The sequence below is a fragment of the Typopeltis vanoorti genome, chromosome 6 (genome assembly GCF_054136105.1).
Source record: "Typopeltis vanoorti isolate ZY-2024b chromosome 6, IOZ_Tvanoo_1.0, whole genome shotgun sequence".
Lineage (NCBI taxonomy): Eukaryota > Metazoa > Arthropoda > Arachnida > Uropygi > Thelyphonidae > Typopeltis > Typopeltis vanoorti.
In genome coordinates this window covers 85,997,473-86,015,559 of record NC_143554.1, presented here as the reverse complement: position 1 = coordinate 86,015,559, position 18,087 = coordinate 85,997,473, and the positions used below count along the sequence as shown (strand labels likewise).

General features: G+C 35.0%; 1 protein-coding gene across 1 annotated transcript in view; it reads right to left on the bottom strand.

The window, feature by feature from the left end:
* Nucleotides 1-18,087, bottom strand: part of LOC150105661 (carbonyl reductase [NADPH] 3-like) — a 144,471-nt gene that overhangs the window by 78,890 nt on the left and 47,494 nt on the right. The window contains exons 3-4 of the mRNA XM_090394982.1: nucleotides 8,046-8,224; nucleotides 680-792 (exon numbers count right to left, since the gene is read on the bottom strand). Coding sequence (XP_090251108.1) covers nucleotides 680-792; nucleotides 8,046-8,224 — 292 coding nt within the window. The remainder of the gene's footprint in view (nucleotides 1-679; nucleotides 793-8,045; nucleotides 8,225-18,087) is intronic.

The window sequence follows — 18,087 nt, the reverse complement described above, 5'->3', positions numbered from 1 at the left end:
TGTAAATTTTGTCATGTATTACTATCATATCCTGTACACCCCTTGAAGGTATATATCAGAAATTTGACAATGATGATCCATGGGGGGGAGTCTTAAAATCTAACCTTAGCATCAGGTGCAAGAACAAATAATTTGACACGTGACTGTATAGGAATGTAATGACAGTGTACTATTGAAGAGCGAAAGAGAGAGCTCAGAATTGCTATTTTCTGAATATCTCATAATAGGCTTAGGAAATAAGAGATTCTGGATAGATCAAATAACAAATTAATTGAAGATGAGAAGTGATTACTCTACATTTCTTTGGAGCAATAAACTTCATAAAATAGTTCCAAAACTAAGCATTGCTTAACAGGAATGGCAAGGTTTGAAAAGTTATTTTAGGTATTATGCTAATACTACCAAAAGAAATGAAAATTCTAGCTCTAAGCTTTCAGAGGATATCTAAGTTTGGTTGCAATGGCTTCTGAGGCATCCAAGGTTAAATCTTTGATATCTAATACAGTCATCTGCACTATAGTGGACATTTAAGGACCACAGGAATGCAGTAGTTTGTTATAGTGACTTTCCTTTGAATTTGAAATAGCAATGTCTTTGGGGCTTTTTGGGTCCCTCCCCCTTTTTTTTTTAAGTAGTTTGTTATAATGAGAATTGTCATTCATCATAATACATATCATACCTTGCATGGTCCCTCAAAAGTGGAAAAAGCTCTTGACAGACATGTAAATTTGCAAAAAAGTTTACTTGAATAGTATTTTTAGCTTGTTCACCAAATGGAACAGTTGATGCAACCTGTAAATAAAAATGTATTTATATATGAATATATCATAAATAAAAGTGAGAACAAAGTTATACAAAGAAGTATATAAAATAAGTTTTAAATAAGAAACTTAATTTATTCCTATCAAGCAATCCTAATTATTAACATAATTAGGATGCATTCTGTAAATACTTATCTCTGATATGTACCACTCAAGGGATGTTCAGAATACTATTAAATCTGCATAACTTATATTATTTAATTTCCAGCAACAATTTTCTTCCATATTATGTAATTTACAGGTCTTCAATATTAGAGGATGTGAAAGATGCCATCTGTTCACATCCCATAGCAGATGATCAAATTCCTTTGCTTACCAGTATATCTGGTAAGCAAAGGAATTTGATCAAGTTTAGCACAGGGCCTATTTGACAAAGTTAAGTAGGTTAAGTCCTATGGTGTGCCTTCCTTACTCTGCAACTTGATCGCCAACTTTCTCATTGGTCACTCACTACACGTCATGATGAACAGTTTACTCTCCTCAATTTCCCCCCACAATGCAGCAGTACCTCAGAGTACTGTTCATTCACCCACTCTCTTCCTCTTGTATATAAATGACCTCTCTCAAACTTCCAATCCTATCCACAATTTTGCAATGATGGTACACTCCATTCCTCCTTTTCATTCAACAAACCTTGTAATGCTCAAGTATTATAATTCTCAAGATCTACCATGACCAGTGACCTGAACTCAGATCTCCTAGCTATATCCCAGTGGGGCAAAGGCAACCTTGTAAACTTCAATGCCACCAAAACTCAGTCTCTTCTGATCTCTCACAAGAATGAACTTCCATCCCCCCCCCTACCTTCAGTAATACTGAGATATCCAAACACAACCAGATTTTTTTACTGGCACAACCACATTTCAACTACAGATTCTACAGCCTGCCAAAAAAAATTGGTGTTTTTTTGCACAAGACACTACTTTGTATAGAGTTAACACCTTCACAGCTGTTAACTCTATACAAAGCCCAAATCTGCCCAGCCATGAAATATTGCTCCCATATTTGGGGTGGAGCACCAAAATCCTCTCTCTAAGATTGCTCAATTCTAATCAGAAGATTGCAATCTGGCTAATTAATGATCCCTCTCACATACCCACTTCAATCCCTCTCTCATAGATGTTCAGTTTCTACCTTGTGCATCTTCTACAGATACTTTCATGGACAGTGCTGTGCTGAATTGTCTGCTATTATTCCTCTACTCACCTCCAAAATCATTAAAGCGAGAGCCACTGCTAGCCAATACCCTTTTACAATCCATCTTGAAACTCACTGAACCAACTTCACTGCCTCTTCCTTCAATCCCATCCCTGCTTCAGGTATCTTCAAATATTGGAAGTACCTCTGGAGTACTTTCATATCTGAAGATATTACAAAGCTTTCTTTGAACAGTCTTTTTCTTTTTGAAGGGTTCATATCAGAAATTTAATGATGTTCTGTTGCTGTTGTTTTCTTTTCTCTGCTCTGATTTATAACATGTATAATATATTTATTCCCCTGAAGAAGCACACTATAAAGACCATGCAGCTAGTCAAGTAAAGAAAGAAGTTTTCTTGATTTCAAGTGGTTATTTCCAGAATATCTTTCAACATGAATGAATACCACAGAGGTTCAGGGAGAATGTTATTCAATAAACTGATTTAGTATTCCATAAAGCAGAAGTAATATTTTTATTGAAATAAAAGCATTATGTCAATGTCTTTAGAGTCTCTGCACTATGAAATAGTAGTTAACAGCCATCATTATATGCATGAGGTTATGAGGATACTTTGAATACAAAGTTTGTTTGCTTACATACCAGAAAAAATATAAACAAAAGCAAAAATATAATTTCTTACAAAGTATATTCCATAAAGGTAGACCAAAAAGTAATACTGTTTTTGAATAAAAGCAAAACATCTTAAGATAAATAAATTAAATTTGAGATACAGATATTAAAGGAAAGTAGTTACTTGCATTCAGTCTTCTGTACATCCACCTTAATTCCAGATATATTTTTCCCAATGTTCAATAAGCAAGCTTGGATAGCTAAGGGATCAACCTACAAGTTGTGGATTCAAACCCCACAGGACAACTGATATTTGTGAAAGTGTTTAGGTGGTAACAGATGATTTTCATCATCCAATGTAAAGTGATAAAACTCATCTACCGTCTTTCAACATCCTACTTATCAAAGTCCAGAAGGGGCTTGAAATATTCCATATTTGGTCTTCTCTAGAGCAGTGTTCTTTTTCAGTATTCCTTTAAACCACTCAAAGTATTAACGTATATCTATCATTTGCTAGCCTCATTGGCCAAGTGCTTAGTGTATCCACCCTCCAACCAATAGGTTGTGGGTTCAAATCCTGCATCGGAGCATGGATGTTTGTGATTGCTTTTAGGTGGGAGATAATTTTCATTGCCTTATGTGAGAGCACTGCCCAGCTTATTGCAAGCCTGAAGTGACTTGAAAAAGTTCCATGTTTGGTCTCTAGGGCAGGTTTCCAGACTAAATAAAAAATATAAAACCCTGTAAACCTGAATAAAAACAGAATAAAAAAAATGCATAGACCACTCACAGTACTAATTACTACAGGCTTAGAACCTTTCATGAGTGGGAATTACATTAAAAAAAAAGTAAATAAAAATAAATAAATAAATCAGTATAAGATTCAACCTTTTCAGTGTGTGTGGGGGGGGTAGAAATTGCATAAAGGAGATATTGAAATTATAAGCATTTTGGAAAAATTCATGGTTATGACTTTCTGAATTAATCTTTAATGTCTCGTTTTAAATTCATTTTGGTTAAATTGAGGTCTACTTACGCAACTCTTCAGGAAACCAAACAGGAAAAGTTGACTGCAAAGCTTGAGCTAAGTTGACTGCAAAGTGAATGGGATATGTGTCTAAACAAATCTGAAAATTTCATGTGCAGAGGTATTAACGTGGTCCATATGTGATATAAAATAATTTCTGATGATTTTAGGTGAGGTATTTTTCTTAATAGAGATTATTATTATTATTATTATTACCCAAGATCCCATGGGGTCAAAGACTCATCTAGGAGGTCCTTTTATCAAACACACAGCTCATCATACCATGCTTTAAACACACTCAAATTCTCTGCAGACACCGCACTCCCAGGCAAGGCATTTTAATCATTTCACAACTCTGCATGAAAAAACCCTGCTTCTCACTCCCTTATTCACACCATTCTTATACAGCTTCCAGGGATGACCTCTGGTTCTCCCCTGATCTCCCACTATTTTCTGTAGAACCTTTCCAGCATTGATTCTATAACAACCCCTTAATAACTTGTAGGTCTCTATCATATCTCCCCTCCTCCTCCTGTACATCAGACTCTGCAAGTTGCATCTTCTCAATCTTTTCTCATACTCGACATTCCAGAGGTTAGAAACTACCTTAGTCGCCTCTGGACCCCTTCTCCAACATCTCTTCATCCTTCTGAAAATCAGGTGATCAAATCTTGTCACAACAGTCCATGTGTGGTCTAATCAAAGCCTTATACAATGGAACAAGAATCTCCCTACTTCTACAAGTCAGTGTCGTCCGCATCATTCCCAGAAGACTTTGTGTTGTCTTCACAATTTTGGCTATGTGTCCCCTAAATTTCAGATCCTTATTCACTATCACCTCAGACCTCTTATTTCCTCCACCTCCAACAATATATCTTCACCAAGCATAAATTCTGCATCCCATTTTTGTTTTCCAAAACCTTACATTTTGCAACATTGAACTCGCATCCCCATTCCCAATCACCCAATTTATTCAAGTCTTCTTTTAAGGCCACAACATCCTCTCTACTCTTCATGGTTCGTCCCAACTTTGCATCATCTGCAAACAACTGAATATCTCCATCCAAATATACACCAATATCATTAATATACAAGTTAAAGAGCAATGGCCCTAAAACAGACCCCTGAGGCACACCACTAATAACTTTCCTTTTCCTGGATATCGCTCCCCCCCCTGATAGGTATCAACACAACTTGTTGATACCTATCAGATAGCCAGTCTCCAATCCAATGCACCAATCTAATATCCAACCCCATCCACTCCAGTTTTACTCAACTTAATCATGTGGTAATCTATCAAAAGCCTTTGCAAAATCTAAGTATATTACTGCATATCCTTCTCCTCTGTTCATGGAAACAGTCACCTCATTGTAATAAGTAGATTACTAAAACATGACCTCCCTTTAGCAAATCCATGCTGTCCATCAAAGATAATACCATTGTTGTCAACCCAATTCTGGATCCTAGTTCTCACAAGCTTCTCCAACAACTTAACTACAACACAGATAGGCCTATAGTTTGATGCTCGAGTTCTATCACCTCCTTTATGAAGTGACACAATCTTGCCCTCCTTAGGAACTTGACCCAGTGCAAGACTCGTATTAAAAAAGATATATCAAGGCCAGCGTCAACTCCCTGGCACATTCCTTCAGAATATGTGGTAATATATATTATCAAGTCTCACAGCCTGTGATTATTTACATCTAGTTTGCTCAACTCCCTCTGCACCTCTTGCTCACTTACAATCAGTCTCTCTTCCCCATCATCTACTGCTCTCAATCTTTCCATGAAGTCACATTCACAAAACTGAAAGACCTTTATGAATTGCTCATTAAATATCTCCACCATACCTTCTACAACAGTTGTCCTTATGCCATTTTTTATCCAATCAATGTCATCCTTCCATAATCATTCTTTCTTTTGCTGGCAACATATCGAAAGAACTTAGAATTCTTTTTGGCTTCATTAGCTAACTACTGTTCATACCTCTCTTTAGCTACCCTCACCAACCAAGTCACCCACCTTGCCTGGTCTTTGTAGTTCTCATGGAATTGGTTATTTCCATTTCTCTTATGCTGCCTCCATAATGCCCTTTTTCTCTGTATTGCATGCTTAATCTCTTTATTCATCCATTTCACACCTACCTTATTTAACCTTCTCACCCTTGGAATACATTCAGACATTACATCTACTAGATAGTTTTTGAAAATCCCCCAAGCTGCATTGATCTCTTTTCCAGCTAACTCCTCATTCCATGCTACACCTGCAAGCTGTCTCCTGAGCGCTTCATAATCCCCCCCCTTGTAGTTTCATATATACCCTTTACTTACAGAGGTTCTCACATTGCTTGCAGCCACCCAGGTAATCACCTCATGGTCACTCTCACCAATTGGTGGGTGATTTCACATGTTTTATAATTACATTTATAATTACATCTTGGACCAAATCCAAGATCCTCAAATCCTAGTGTGCCCTCTGTTACATACTGTCTGAGGTAGTTATCTTCAAAAATCCCTCAAAAACTCAAGAAACTCATTTTTTTTTTTTTTACTTCCAGTTGCTATCTCATCATTCCAGTCTATATTGCTATAATTAAAATCACCCATAATGATCACCCTTTTCTTATTTGTCAGGCTAATTTGATTATACATTTCATAGTCACTACCATCCACATTTCCTGGTCTATAACAGCATCCAACTAAGTATTTCATTCCATTCACTCTATCTCACACCATACTGCTTCAAAACCACTGGCACTATTTCCCTCTTGCATCTCTACTTCGTATGGACATAACTCTTTCTCTATCATCAATAGCACTCCCCCCTCCCTATTTTACCCCTTCTATCCTCATGAAACACATCATATCCTTCCATCTCTATTCCTGTCAAGATGTCGTCCTCATCTAACCATGTCTCACTTATTCCAACAATTTTTGGGTGGAGAGACTCAATTAGTGCAACCATTTCATCTGCCTTGTTTCTTACACTTCTAGCATTTGTATATAAACATGACAGCTCATTCATCTACGGCTAGTTCCACCACTGATAACACTCATTTGATGTGATCTCTCCATGCTCGACTGGGGCCATTTCCCTTTCTGCTTATTCATTTAAGAACCCTCTTCAATTCCAACTGTTTCTTCTTGATCCCAGGTCATCTCATTTCAATTTAAATTGATTTCAATTTAAAATACATATCCTTGTTGAAAGTCTTCCTGAATTTAAACATTCTTTTGAAATAACACCTTTCCCACTCCAAAAAGATGGTCTTTAAGAGTTTTATACCTAACTTGGAAAATATCTGATTTTGGGGGGTGGGGGGGGGATTGCAGGAGATAATTAATGTTTCCAATCTTGGAATCGTACTTAGATTCTGGGTTATAGTGACAGAACCCGTTTTCAACACCAGTAATAACACCTTTGAAAAATAAGGACTAGTGTGTCTCCAAATTATCTGGAATCTCAAAGGGTCCTAAAAACTTTCATCTCTCTCATAAGTAGCTGCAAGTCCAATTGGCTATAAATTTTCCAGTATCCTAGCCTTTCTATGAACATTTGAATTTAATATTCACAATTCCAAATACACTATTTGGAACATCAAAACCTCAAAGAGTTATTTGGCAAAGGGCAGTCCCTTGACATATCCACTCACCCACGTTCTCTGATTTTAATCAGTTGTTCTATTCACTAGTCTACTTGATTTAGACTGATATGCTAAGTATATCATCATGTTTTTAACCAATCTCATGATATTGCTGATATCAGTGATTTTTGCACTATGCATACTTTTAATTTTTTAGAAAATGACAATGTAAACTAAATTATTAATTATAAAAACATTAATTAATAACTACCTATATTTAGGCAATGTTACATAGCCATCTTCAGGGATCACAAAACAATGATATGTGCACACAAGCACTCACACTAAGCAAATGAGGCTGAAGAAAGGCAACTGAAGTAGGTCGTAGATCCTAAAAGGTGTCCCTAGTGGACTAAATTGTTAATTATAAAAACTTTAATTAAAGTTTTTATAATTAACAATTTAGTTTACGTTGTCATTTCCTAAAAATTTAGAAGTATGTCTAGCCAACGTATAAGCTTATCTATGAGAATGCCCTATGCATACCAATGACTTTCATAAAGTTTTCTTCTTCTCATCTAACTAGAGACCCTGGGAAACTCGATGTTCTGTTGCCGGCATTATTTGGAATGGTCATCATTAAAACCTCTAACCAAAAATAAATAAAAATTTCAAAAAAAAAATGTATTTGTTTTAGAGACTACATAAGACTCAAAATTTAATAACAAAAAAACCGAGGATACTAGGTACATTTAGGATTTTATAAATCAACAGGCATGGCTTTTTTGCCCATACTTTTTGTTTTTTACTTTAAAACCCAGTGGAAAAATTAGTTACGTGTCTTACCGGATATGCTGTAGCTGCATTGTTAACTAAAACATCTAATCCCCCATGTTCCTGCTGAAGAAATTTCTTAAACCTCTGGATGCTCTCCAAGTCATCAATATCGAGCTGGTGAAATTTAGAACTTAGCCCCAGCTTTTGAAGTTCTTCAACAGCTTTTCTGCCTCTTGTTTCATCTCTAGCTAAATATATAAATATATGCAGATAATAATAATATCCTCTTAATATACCAAATATTTTTGGTATATTAAGAGAGTACTTTCAAAATTTAAGCAAATTTTGAAAATATACTTAATTAAAAATTAAAATAAAGTACAATGATTTATGTTACTCTCCTGAGTGTAAAACTGGCATTTTCTACTTAAACTGAAAGGAAGCAGGAAATGTGGTTATTAAATTACCTGATGTTTTAGAAGGGGAAGATACAGTACAAAATATTACTTAAAAAATACTAAAAGATATTTAATTCAAACGTCCTCCCATGATGAGTCTCTTGACTCCATGGAGGCCTGAATATAATAATAATAAAAGTTTTGAACTTTAATTGTTTTAAAATTAGGAAATTTCCTAGTTACCTCCTATGTAATTTTTTTAAATAGCCTTCATGTCCACAAAAGTTGGAAAGACCTATAGTACATGCTGGTATACAGCATATACTATAGGTCTATTTAGCCTATTTTTCTTCAGGAGTTACCCCCTTTTTTTTATAATGTCATTGACTTTTTACTCAAATTTTTGGGCATTACTGATATTTTATATGGACAGATATATGAAGAATATATAGGAAGAAAAACCGGACATACCTTTGTGGGATGTTGCTGGCTGTCTTCTTTTTCAGTGGCATCCCGGAGTATGGTGATATACATTCATTGTGTTGAAAGAAGGAAGTATAACTGAGTGGGGGGGGGGTCGGAAAAGTGGGGTTTGAGAGATGTGGGAGATATGCGAACTTTTTTTTGAAAAATCTGATTTTCTTTTTTTAATATTTTTTAAATTATTAGAGGTGGGCAGAATTAGGTTACAAAATAAGTTTCGCAATACTTTGGGATGGGGGTGAACATAGAAATATTTGGGAAAGAAGAAGGATATTATGGGATAAGGTCAGGGGTAATATTCCATATCTCATACTATCCTCTTATAGCCTGCAAGGATATAAGAGGATAGTATGGGATATAGAATTCTGTTATTATTCCCCTGCTAAAGTTAATCTTTGCTTTAATTCAGCAGTGGCTTGATCTTAATCACTTAATCTAAGACTGATACTCAACTTTTCATTACTTAACCTATGCAGGTCTGAATATTTTGGGGGATAATACATTGACAAAATCAGTCTAATGTGTTGTTGTTGTTCACAAACCATTTAATTAAATTAAGAAGAATTCTTATTACACTATTCGATCCAGCTTAGCACCTTTATACAATCAGATCACGATTCATAGTTACAAATGCTTCTAAATTAGGTTTAGTTCTCCTGCATTTCTACTCTTAAAACCTAAATACAATTTAACAAATGCTACTAGTCATTCTTATACAATTTGAATGTAAAGCATACCTATTATATTATAATACCTCATAATACGAAGAAGAAATTCAGTGGGATATTAACTTACACATTCTTATTGTAATTATTTACGTCATAACAACTGACTACGAACAGAGACACACTTGATGTGAATTTGTTCCGAATTATCACCTGTCTAAGTACTTACAATGAGTTGCAATCTTTACAATACTCTCATTCAACACTGTCCATTACATGATTCTTTTGTCCACATAATGGTACTAGCTTTCTCTTTCTTTCTGCTGGCTCGTTCTTGATTTCCCACTGAATTTCTTATTCGAGTCATCGATAATTCTGTATCCTCTTAAATCCTTAATTCAGTAACATGGCAGCTATGGGCAGATCTCTTCTTACAAAGCATTATGACAATAGACAGTAAACTTCTCATGGTGGAGGATCCAGGTAAGAGAAGGTGAAAACCCCAAGATGAAGTCCCTCTCGATGCTAGAGCTTATAAAAGTCAGGACTTCATGTTGTACACATAAGTGTATCTCTCGAAATTTCCATATATGGTCATGGATCAACATCTGGACATGAATGCATCGCACTTTGCACATCTTTCGGAATTGCCATACATGGACATGCATTTACATCATTACAGAGACATATTTCAAGCTTCACATTAGTTTAACAATTTTGTAATTAAGTTATTACATACAAAAGGATGTATAGTAATAATGCAACCAATGACATTTTTTTGTGTGTAATTTCCTAAATAAAAAAACTTTTAAAAACAAACATATAAATTATTTATCACGTGAGATTTTACATTACAATGTAGACTAATTTATTAACTAAAATAAATTTAATTAATAGTTCCAATATTTTGGCAAAGTCAAATTGTCATAATCAGGGAACACAATATAATGTGATATGTGTACACAGGCACTACACTAAGTAATGAGGCTGAAGAATGTTAACTGAGAGTAAGCCTGAAGTCCTACAGAGCATCCCCTAGTGGACTAAATTAGACATTCTCAGCTGTTGGGCTGAAATAGAGGATGACAGCTTCCCAAATTTGGGGAGGCTTCATCCAACCAAATGAAATGCCACGATGCCACAAACACTCTTTATTTCTAAAATACTCTTGGCATTTGTATATAGAAACCAGCACACTGTTAGTATTCCCATAACTTATGCATTACTCTTCAAAGGGTTCTGCAATATATACTATGCTCTCTCTCATTTTACAAACTGCTATTCCCATATGAGGCAATCATTTCTAGGGGAGAGTAACAAGATATCACTTCAAGAACACCTCACTTTGTCTTAGAGCTCTGCTCATGGTCAGGGTTGTTATCTATGAACTGGTCCATGATTTGTATGATAATGCTTAGGGACTCTTTAGTAAGCTCTCTCTCTCCCCCTCTCTGTGGTAATGTCACAGATAATACTAAGGCATTGATAATGTTATATTCTTTCCAAAATTTCCTGATGGATCGTTTATCTTCACCATCTGCCTTCTCTATAAATTTCTTGAATGGGCAGTGGAAGCAGGAAGCCTTAAAATTTGATATTACTGCCTGTTTCACTAGTTGTATTAATGAAGTTAGACTACATGAATGTTCCAGAGTGGCCATTACTGCAACATCTCTACCATGAAGTTATAGCACCCGGTGAGTGATACACCAAGACAGTACTAAGCGGGATATAATAATAACATTAAAAGCTTTGGAAAAGACAGTAGAAGAAACTAAAAATTTTATTCTGAGCCATCATTGTATATGTCTCATTTCAATGCAAAGTGATTCAGCAATCAATGATAGTTTATGAAGAAATTGAGGGACTATACTATAAAACAGCGCATTTCATTATCTAAACCAGTGGTCACCAAAGGGATCGATATAACATTGTTGGGGGGGGGGGGGTCAATTCGGGCTCAGGGGTCGATAGAAAAATATAAGACATCATTGTACGGGTAATATTTAATTCAGTTAACTTGGATTACCTCCATCCTGAATGACAATGATGCAATTAAGAGTGAATCGTGGGAACAGTGACATGAATAGGACCTGTAAGATGGAGCAAGGTCATGAAAATTGTTACGGAGGCCAATCAAGTAAGCCAAAAGGACGTATTTACCAATAAACGGATGTTGTGGTTCCCACCCAGTCGGTGCGGTGAGAGCAAGAGTGCAACATGTGCACGGTTCTTATTTACTTATGCTTACACGTATTCGATCCCAGTCTTATTTTTTGCGCATCGACATATAAGTGAGCGTTAATGTTCTAAAATTCATCGATATACATATTATAATTCAATCGTTATTCATTCACGAACTTCTCTATGTTGAAGAGTTGAGCAGGATTGGTAGTAATACCAGTGATATTAATACCAGTATATTAATATCACTAGTAATACCAGTGATATTACTAGTGATAGTAATAGTAGTAGTAATGTAATAATATATACTATATTATACATACAATAAACACTGTAACTATAAAATAAAGAATCTAAAAACTCACATAAGCATCTTTTTTGCTTGTCCTATTATAATTACGCAATAGTAAAATAGAGGGGGTCGATTAAAAGTCAAGAAACTCTTGAAGGGGTCGACGGTCAAAGAAGTTTGGCGACCCCTGATCTAAACTGATGAAATTATCAATTTATATAAATTAATATACAAATTTTAAGTTAAAATTCTTAAATTATACTTTTTTTTGATTCTCAGCTTTTTTTTAACCAACCAACCAAAATTCCTAACTACATCCGGAGTGCACTAAACCAATAAACAAAACTAAATATGAACATAATCAATATTAACTGCTCTCATCATTTTATTAAAAGAAATAAATATTATCTCTAGTGGGTATAGAAAGTTTTATCATTTGGTCACAAAGTAAATTACATTTGTCAAGGAATTATATTCTTGTTTAATCCTTTACCCAAATGCATGAGTGGGAGCCAGAACCTTGGTATTTTTCTGTGTTCTCATCAAACACAGAAAGATACCAAGGTTGAATCGATGAAGTCATATTTTCAAATGCAAGTAGCATGAAGGTGTATCACTTTATTATTAAAATAATCTGGATCAGAAATAGCTGCAGAAAGGGTTCTCCCCACTCTACAAACCAGTTACAAAATAAATTAAAGAAGAATATAATTTCATTGCAAGTATAATCTTTAGCCAAGTGAGCAACCAAAGTTTGTGTGACTACATGTATCTAGAGGGCTGTGACAATTGATGTGAAGTCAACAGCCTCTATATATAAATAGCCTAGTTGTGAAGATATTTCACACACACACACGAGCTTTGCTTACACTTGGATAAAAGATTAAACAAGAATATAATTTCTTAGTATAACTTATCTTCATTAGGCAACAAAAGAGAGAGGAATTTCTACACTTTAAAATTATCAACAGAAATAAAAAAATATAAAAATAAAAAAAAGATCATTAGTGAGGAGGCTGAAGAAAAAGTTGATTCAGCCAATAATTCCATGTTTAAATTTCCATAGTTGTTGTTATTCGTGTCAAAGTTTCTGAAACATAAAACTACATAGACACCAAAACTTAAACATAATTTACTAGCTTAAATTAATTATTTATAGCTGATGGTTCACCAACTTAAGCTAGCATTATCAGAGGCAATTTAACACAACATAATCAGTGAAGATAAGGTAAAATGACCTTGGATAACAAGGACAGTCGCATGCATGGAGGGCAAGGTGCTCTTCATGGTGATTCCTGTTGTTAATGCTGATGCATAGATAGGGCTGTGCACCAAAATCTGTTTGAAATTACAACATCCGTTCTGTTGCAGTTAACTGGGATTTGTAGAACCTGTACTGCTTCCAGGAACAGTCTCTCCGATTTGAATCCGAGATGGCTTTCTTCCATCTTATGAAGTGGTCTTTCTCTATGGCATGTTAAGACAGTCTGCTTTCTGGTTCTCCATTCAGGATGCATTTTTTGTGTTCTTTCCTCCTGAGTAAAACAGTTCACCCTGTCTGTCCAAAATATTGACTACCACATTGGCAGGGGATGCTGTAGACACCAGGGAAGAAGACAGGTTCTAGGCAATCCTTGATATGGCTTCATCATCATCATCATAAACCATGGGCTCACTGTCTATTGGTGTCTGATGCCTCCTTCACTATCTTCTTCCACCTTTCTTTGTACAGCACACAGTGTCGCAGTTTCTGTACACCCATTCCACACCAGTCCTTTGTGTCGTCTATCCATTCTCTGTATGGTCTACCTCTTCTGTTTACACTATCCATAATACCAAACATGAATGTCTTTATCTTCCGGTCCTCACTCATTCTACACATGTTATAAATTAAAGATACCAAGAAATTATATACTTGGTTTAATCCATTATCCAAGTGTAAGCAAACATAGTTTGCGACTTAAGTATCTTTCAGGACTGGGGCAACTCGTAGCAAAGCTGGTATAACTTTTAATAAGGTGTGACACCTTTTGGCAACTGGTATATGGAAATATGACTTCTCCATTACTTCCACCTTAGTATCACCACTTCTGGGTCTGGCTGCCACTGATGAGACCTCAATAAAGGTTGAAACCGGTCTGGGTAGTGACCCTTCCCTTAATGCATAGCATTTTACATGTCTGCAAAGAGATGTGCTTTGCATTATGGGATAGTGAGGCAAGTGATGAGAAGTTATACCACCTTTGCCACGAGTTGCCCCAGTCCTGAAATATACTTCAGGCACAAACTTTGTTTGCTCACACTTGCATAATGGATTAAATCAAGAATATAATATCTTGGTATCTTTAATTTATAATATAACCAAGTGAAAAACTTTCAACAACTATTCTGCAGATGTATCTAAATAATTGCATCTTCCATTTTATAATCTTCTGCATTGGATTCTCCTTTGGTTGTATTTTTCCGATAGAGCTCTTCATTTGTGACTTTCTGTACCCATTGTATTCTTAGAATCTTCCTGTAACAAGTTCTTTCAAATAACGAAATTCTTTTTCTTGATTCCTTATTTATTACCCACGTTTCAGATCCATATGGTACACCGTTAAAGATGCATGTTTCCAGTACTCTTAGTTTTGTTTGCAGGCTGATCACTTTACTTTTCCAGATGTTATTCATGGCCTTCAGATTTGTTCTTCCCTTTGTAATCCTGATCTTTATTTCTTTTTTTACAGTCCAAATCATATGTCATTTTACTTCCTAAATATGTGAATGGTTCTATATTTTCTACATCAATTCCATCCACTTGTATCTTTTGTTTCGTGTTCTCACCAAATACCATTGTCATTGTTTTTTCCAGTTCATAACAAGTCCAAATTCTCAGATTGTTAATTCTCATTCCGTGTACAGATATTCATTTTGCATCTTCCTTCATTTTATCCATTGCTCTTTCTAAATGTGCAATGAAAATACTTGGTGACATTGGGTCCCCCCCCCATCTAGTATCTCTGCTTGTTTTAAACCATTTTCCCAAATCATCACCTATTATAACTGCCGCAGCTGCATTCTTATAAACATCTTTTAATATTGCTATTAGTTTTCTGTTATGTTTTCAGGAGGGAACCTAGTTTATCTACTGTGCCTTTGATATAGTATATGTGTAGTCTGTTTTTTTTTTTTTGGGGGGGGGGGTATTGTTGTTCTTTTTAAGGAATTTGGAGAGGGTTTTTAGTTGAATCCCTTTTGTTCGAAAGATGCGAGTACAGCCTGTAGTTCCAGGTGCAGTGCTTGTCCTGAGGACGAAATTCATTCTGTCCTAGAGGCTAAAGTTTTGAAAATTCCAAACTTCTGAACAGGATGGTGGTGTGAACTTGGCATGTAGGTATCTTCCTGTGTGTGTGTGTGTGTGTGTGTGTGTGTGTGTGTGTGTGTGTGTGTGTGTGTGTGTGTGTGTGTGTGTGCTTATGGTAAACTGAACATACGAGGGACCCATCCGTTTATCTTATAACTAAAGTATCCAAGAGGGCAAGAGCCCTTTCTTTTTCTTCCTCGACAGTGAAACTAATACAAGGATGGATATTATTGAGGAAACATAAAGTTAGACAGAGCCACACAATCATATGGCAAAGACATCATCTATATACAGGTAATCCTCGTATAACGCGGTACTTATACAACGCAGTCTACAAATTGTAGTAATAGTAACCCCTTGTTCAACACGGCACTTATGCAACACGGTCTCGATAAAAACACAGTCTACAAATTGTAGTAACTCTTTTATCTTTTCATGTTTTTCACCATGTGACTTGAAAATCAAATTTTATCTTCATTAAATTTGCATCTGCTCATATCGCGCATGTAGTTATAAGTAGCAAATTTATATTAGGGGAAATACCCTTTAGTACGCATGCACGTCAACTGTTTACCGTACAACGGTAAACAGTTGACGTGCATGTTTATTGTTGAAAATTGTCTTCGTTTTCTGCCAGGAAAGAACATTAAAATCATGTGTGTTAATCTCAAGCTGAGTGCTTTATTTTCTGGTGAGTTACATACATAATTAATATGTAATGCTTTTTTTATGTAAAAAAAAAAATATTTTTATAGTAATGGCCACAAATTGCAACAAAAGCGAAAAACCAACATTGAAAAGAAAATTTATTTCTCTCTAAGAAAAAATTAAAATCTTCGATCAGTTGAAAAATGGAGAAAAAGTTGCAAGGACTTTGAATTTAAACGACTCAGCAATTCGAACAAACAAAATGAACATAAAATCCAAGAAAGTGTTTATTGCTGGGTCAATGGTAAGTGCAAAGCACGTCGCTCGTGTACGCGATATTGGAGAAATCTCTAATGATATGGATAGAAAATTGCACTCGAAAGAAAATTCCTTTGGATGGAAATCTTATTAAACAAAAAGCTCTCACAATTTATAAATATTTATGATACAGACCAGGTGTTCAATGCAGATGAATCCGGGTTATATTGGAAAAAAAATGCAAAAACGCACCTATATTTCGAAAAATGAAAGATCAGCTCCTGGATTCAAAGTTTCTAAAGATAGAATTACTCTACTGTTTTGTAGTAATGCATCAGGTGATTACATGGCAAAACCAAAGCTTATTAACCGATCCTCAAATCCTCGTGCTATGAAAGATTAAAATATGCACTTTACTTTATTTTGCCTAAAACATTTATGCATTATTTGCAATGAAGTTTATGTACAATTTGTAATTTTTATAATTTTATACTATGTATTTGTTTCATAATTTATATATTTTCATAAATTACATGAATTACCTGAATTAAATAAAAATATATTTTTGTTGGATATGTCATTGTTGTTTATATAATTAAAAAAAAAAAAAAAGATTTCGGGACATAACCCTACTTTTTCTATGTGATCTGAATCTCGCATAACATGATTTATATAACGCAGCATTTCTATGGACCCTAACATCCAAGTTATACAAGGATTACCTATACTTCAACCATACTTTGGGGGGGGGGGGAGACAGAATTAAATGTCAGATTCAAAAGATTTCATGTATAAATTTGCAATGGGATAAAAGTGGGAAACCCACTGCTAAGCCTTCATTTTGTTTAAAGAATTGGTTGTTCCTGCTAAAATATCCTGATTTAAAAGTGCTTAAAGAGTATGCAAATATCAGGAGAATAAATTTTGGACAGGAGAACTAGTGTATCATCTACTGGAACATTTGGAAAAAGGGATGACACACCAAAGCTTACTAAGCAATCATTCTCCTCTAACTGAAGGTTTTGTGTAGTGCTTTTAGAGTCTGTGAACTTTTTTTTTTATGTAAGATGATGTCTTGGCAACATGCTTGTTAAGTTTGGATGCCAAGTGTTTTGCTAATTTATAGGTAAGTTGATTTATGGCATCAATGATGGGGTGCAACAGGCATCAAGTTTATGGACCTTAGGCAGCCTGTATAGTCTTGGTGTATGTGGATACAAAAATTTTTTAGTTTAGACACAGTAGGCCAACTTGTAATGCTAGAAAAACTGTCTCAGCCTGTAAAATAAATATCATCATTTTTATAGTGTTAAATGTTGACTTATTCAGCAAAAGTTAAGGCTGAATTTTTTTTCTATTCTAAATGAAGAATTCATTAACAATAAGCTTATAAACTAAATCATATAGATCTTTTAAAAGTTTAACAAATCTATAAATCATTAAAAGTCCACTATTTGTTCTAAATAGTTTCATTCATTCATTGTTTACTCATATTCCAAGTTTGATGTCATTTCATATACCTGCTTACGGTTTCAGCACTTAATGTTATGCCCCCCCCCCCTTGACAGTAAAAGAGAATTTTGCAGATACTATGAACTTTATATTTGACATTTTAAAAACCAATAGTTGTGGTTTTATTAATGCATTTTTTTTTGTAATTGGTCTTTTTTTTTCCAAGATAATTTTATCATCATCAGTACCAGATGTATGCCCTTAAGGTGCACACAGGATATTCTAACAAATCAAACTCAACTGGCTTTTCTTTTTGTCAATTCCCACTTTCTGATCTGCAACTTTCTTCTAAATTCGATCCACTATTTGTCAAACCTCCACT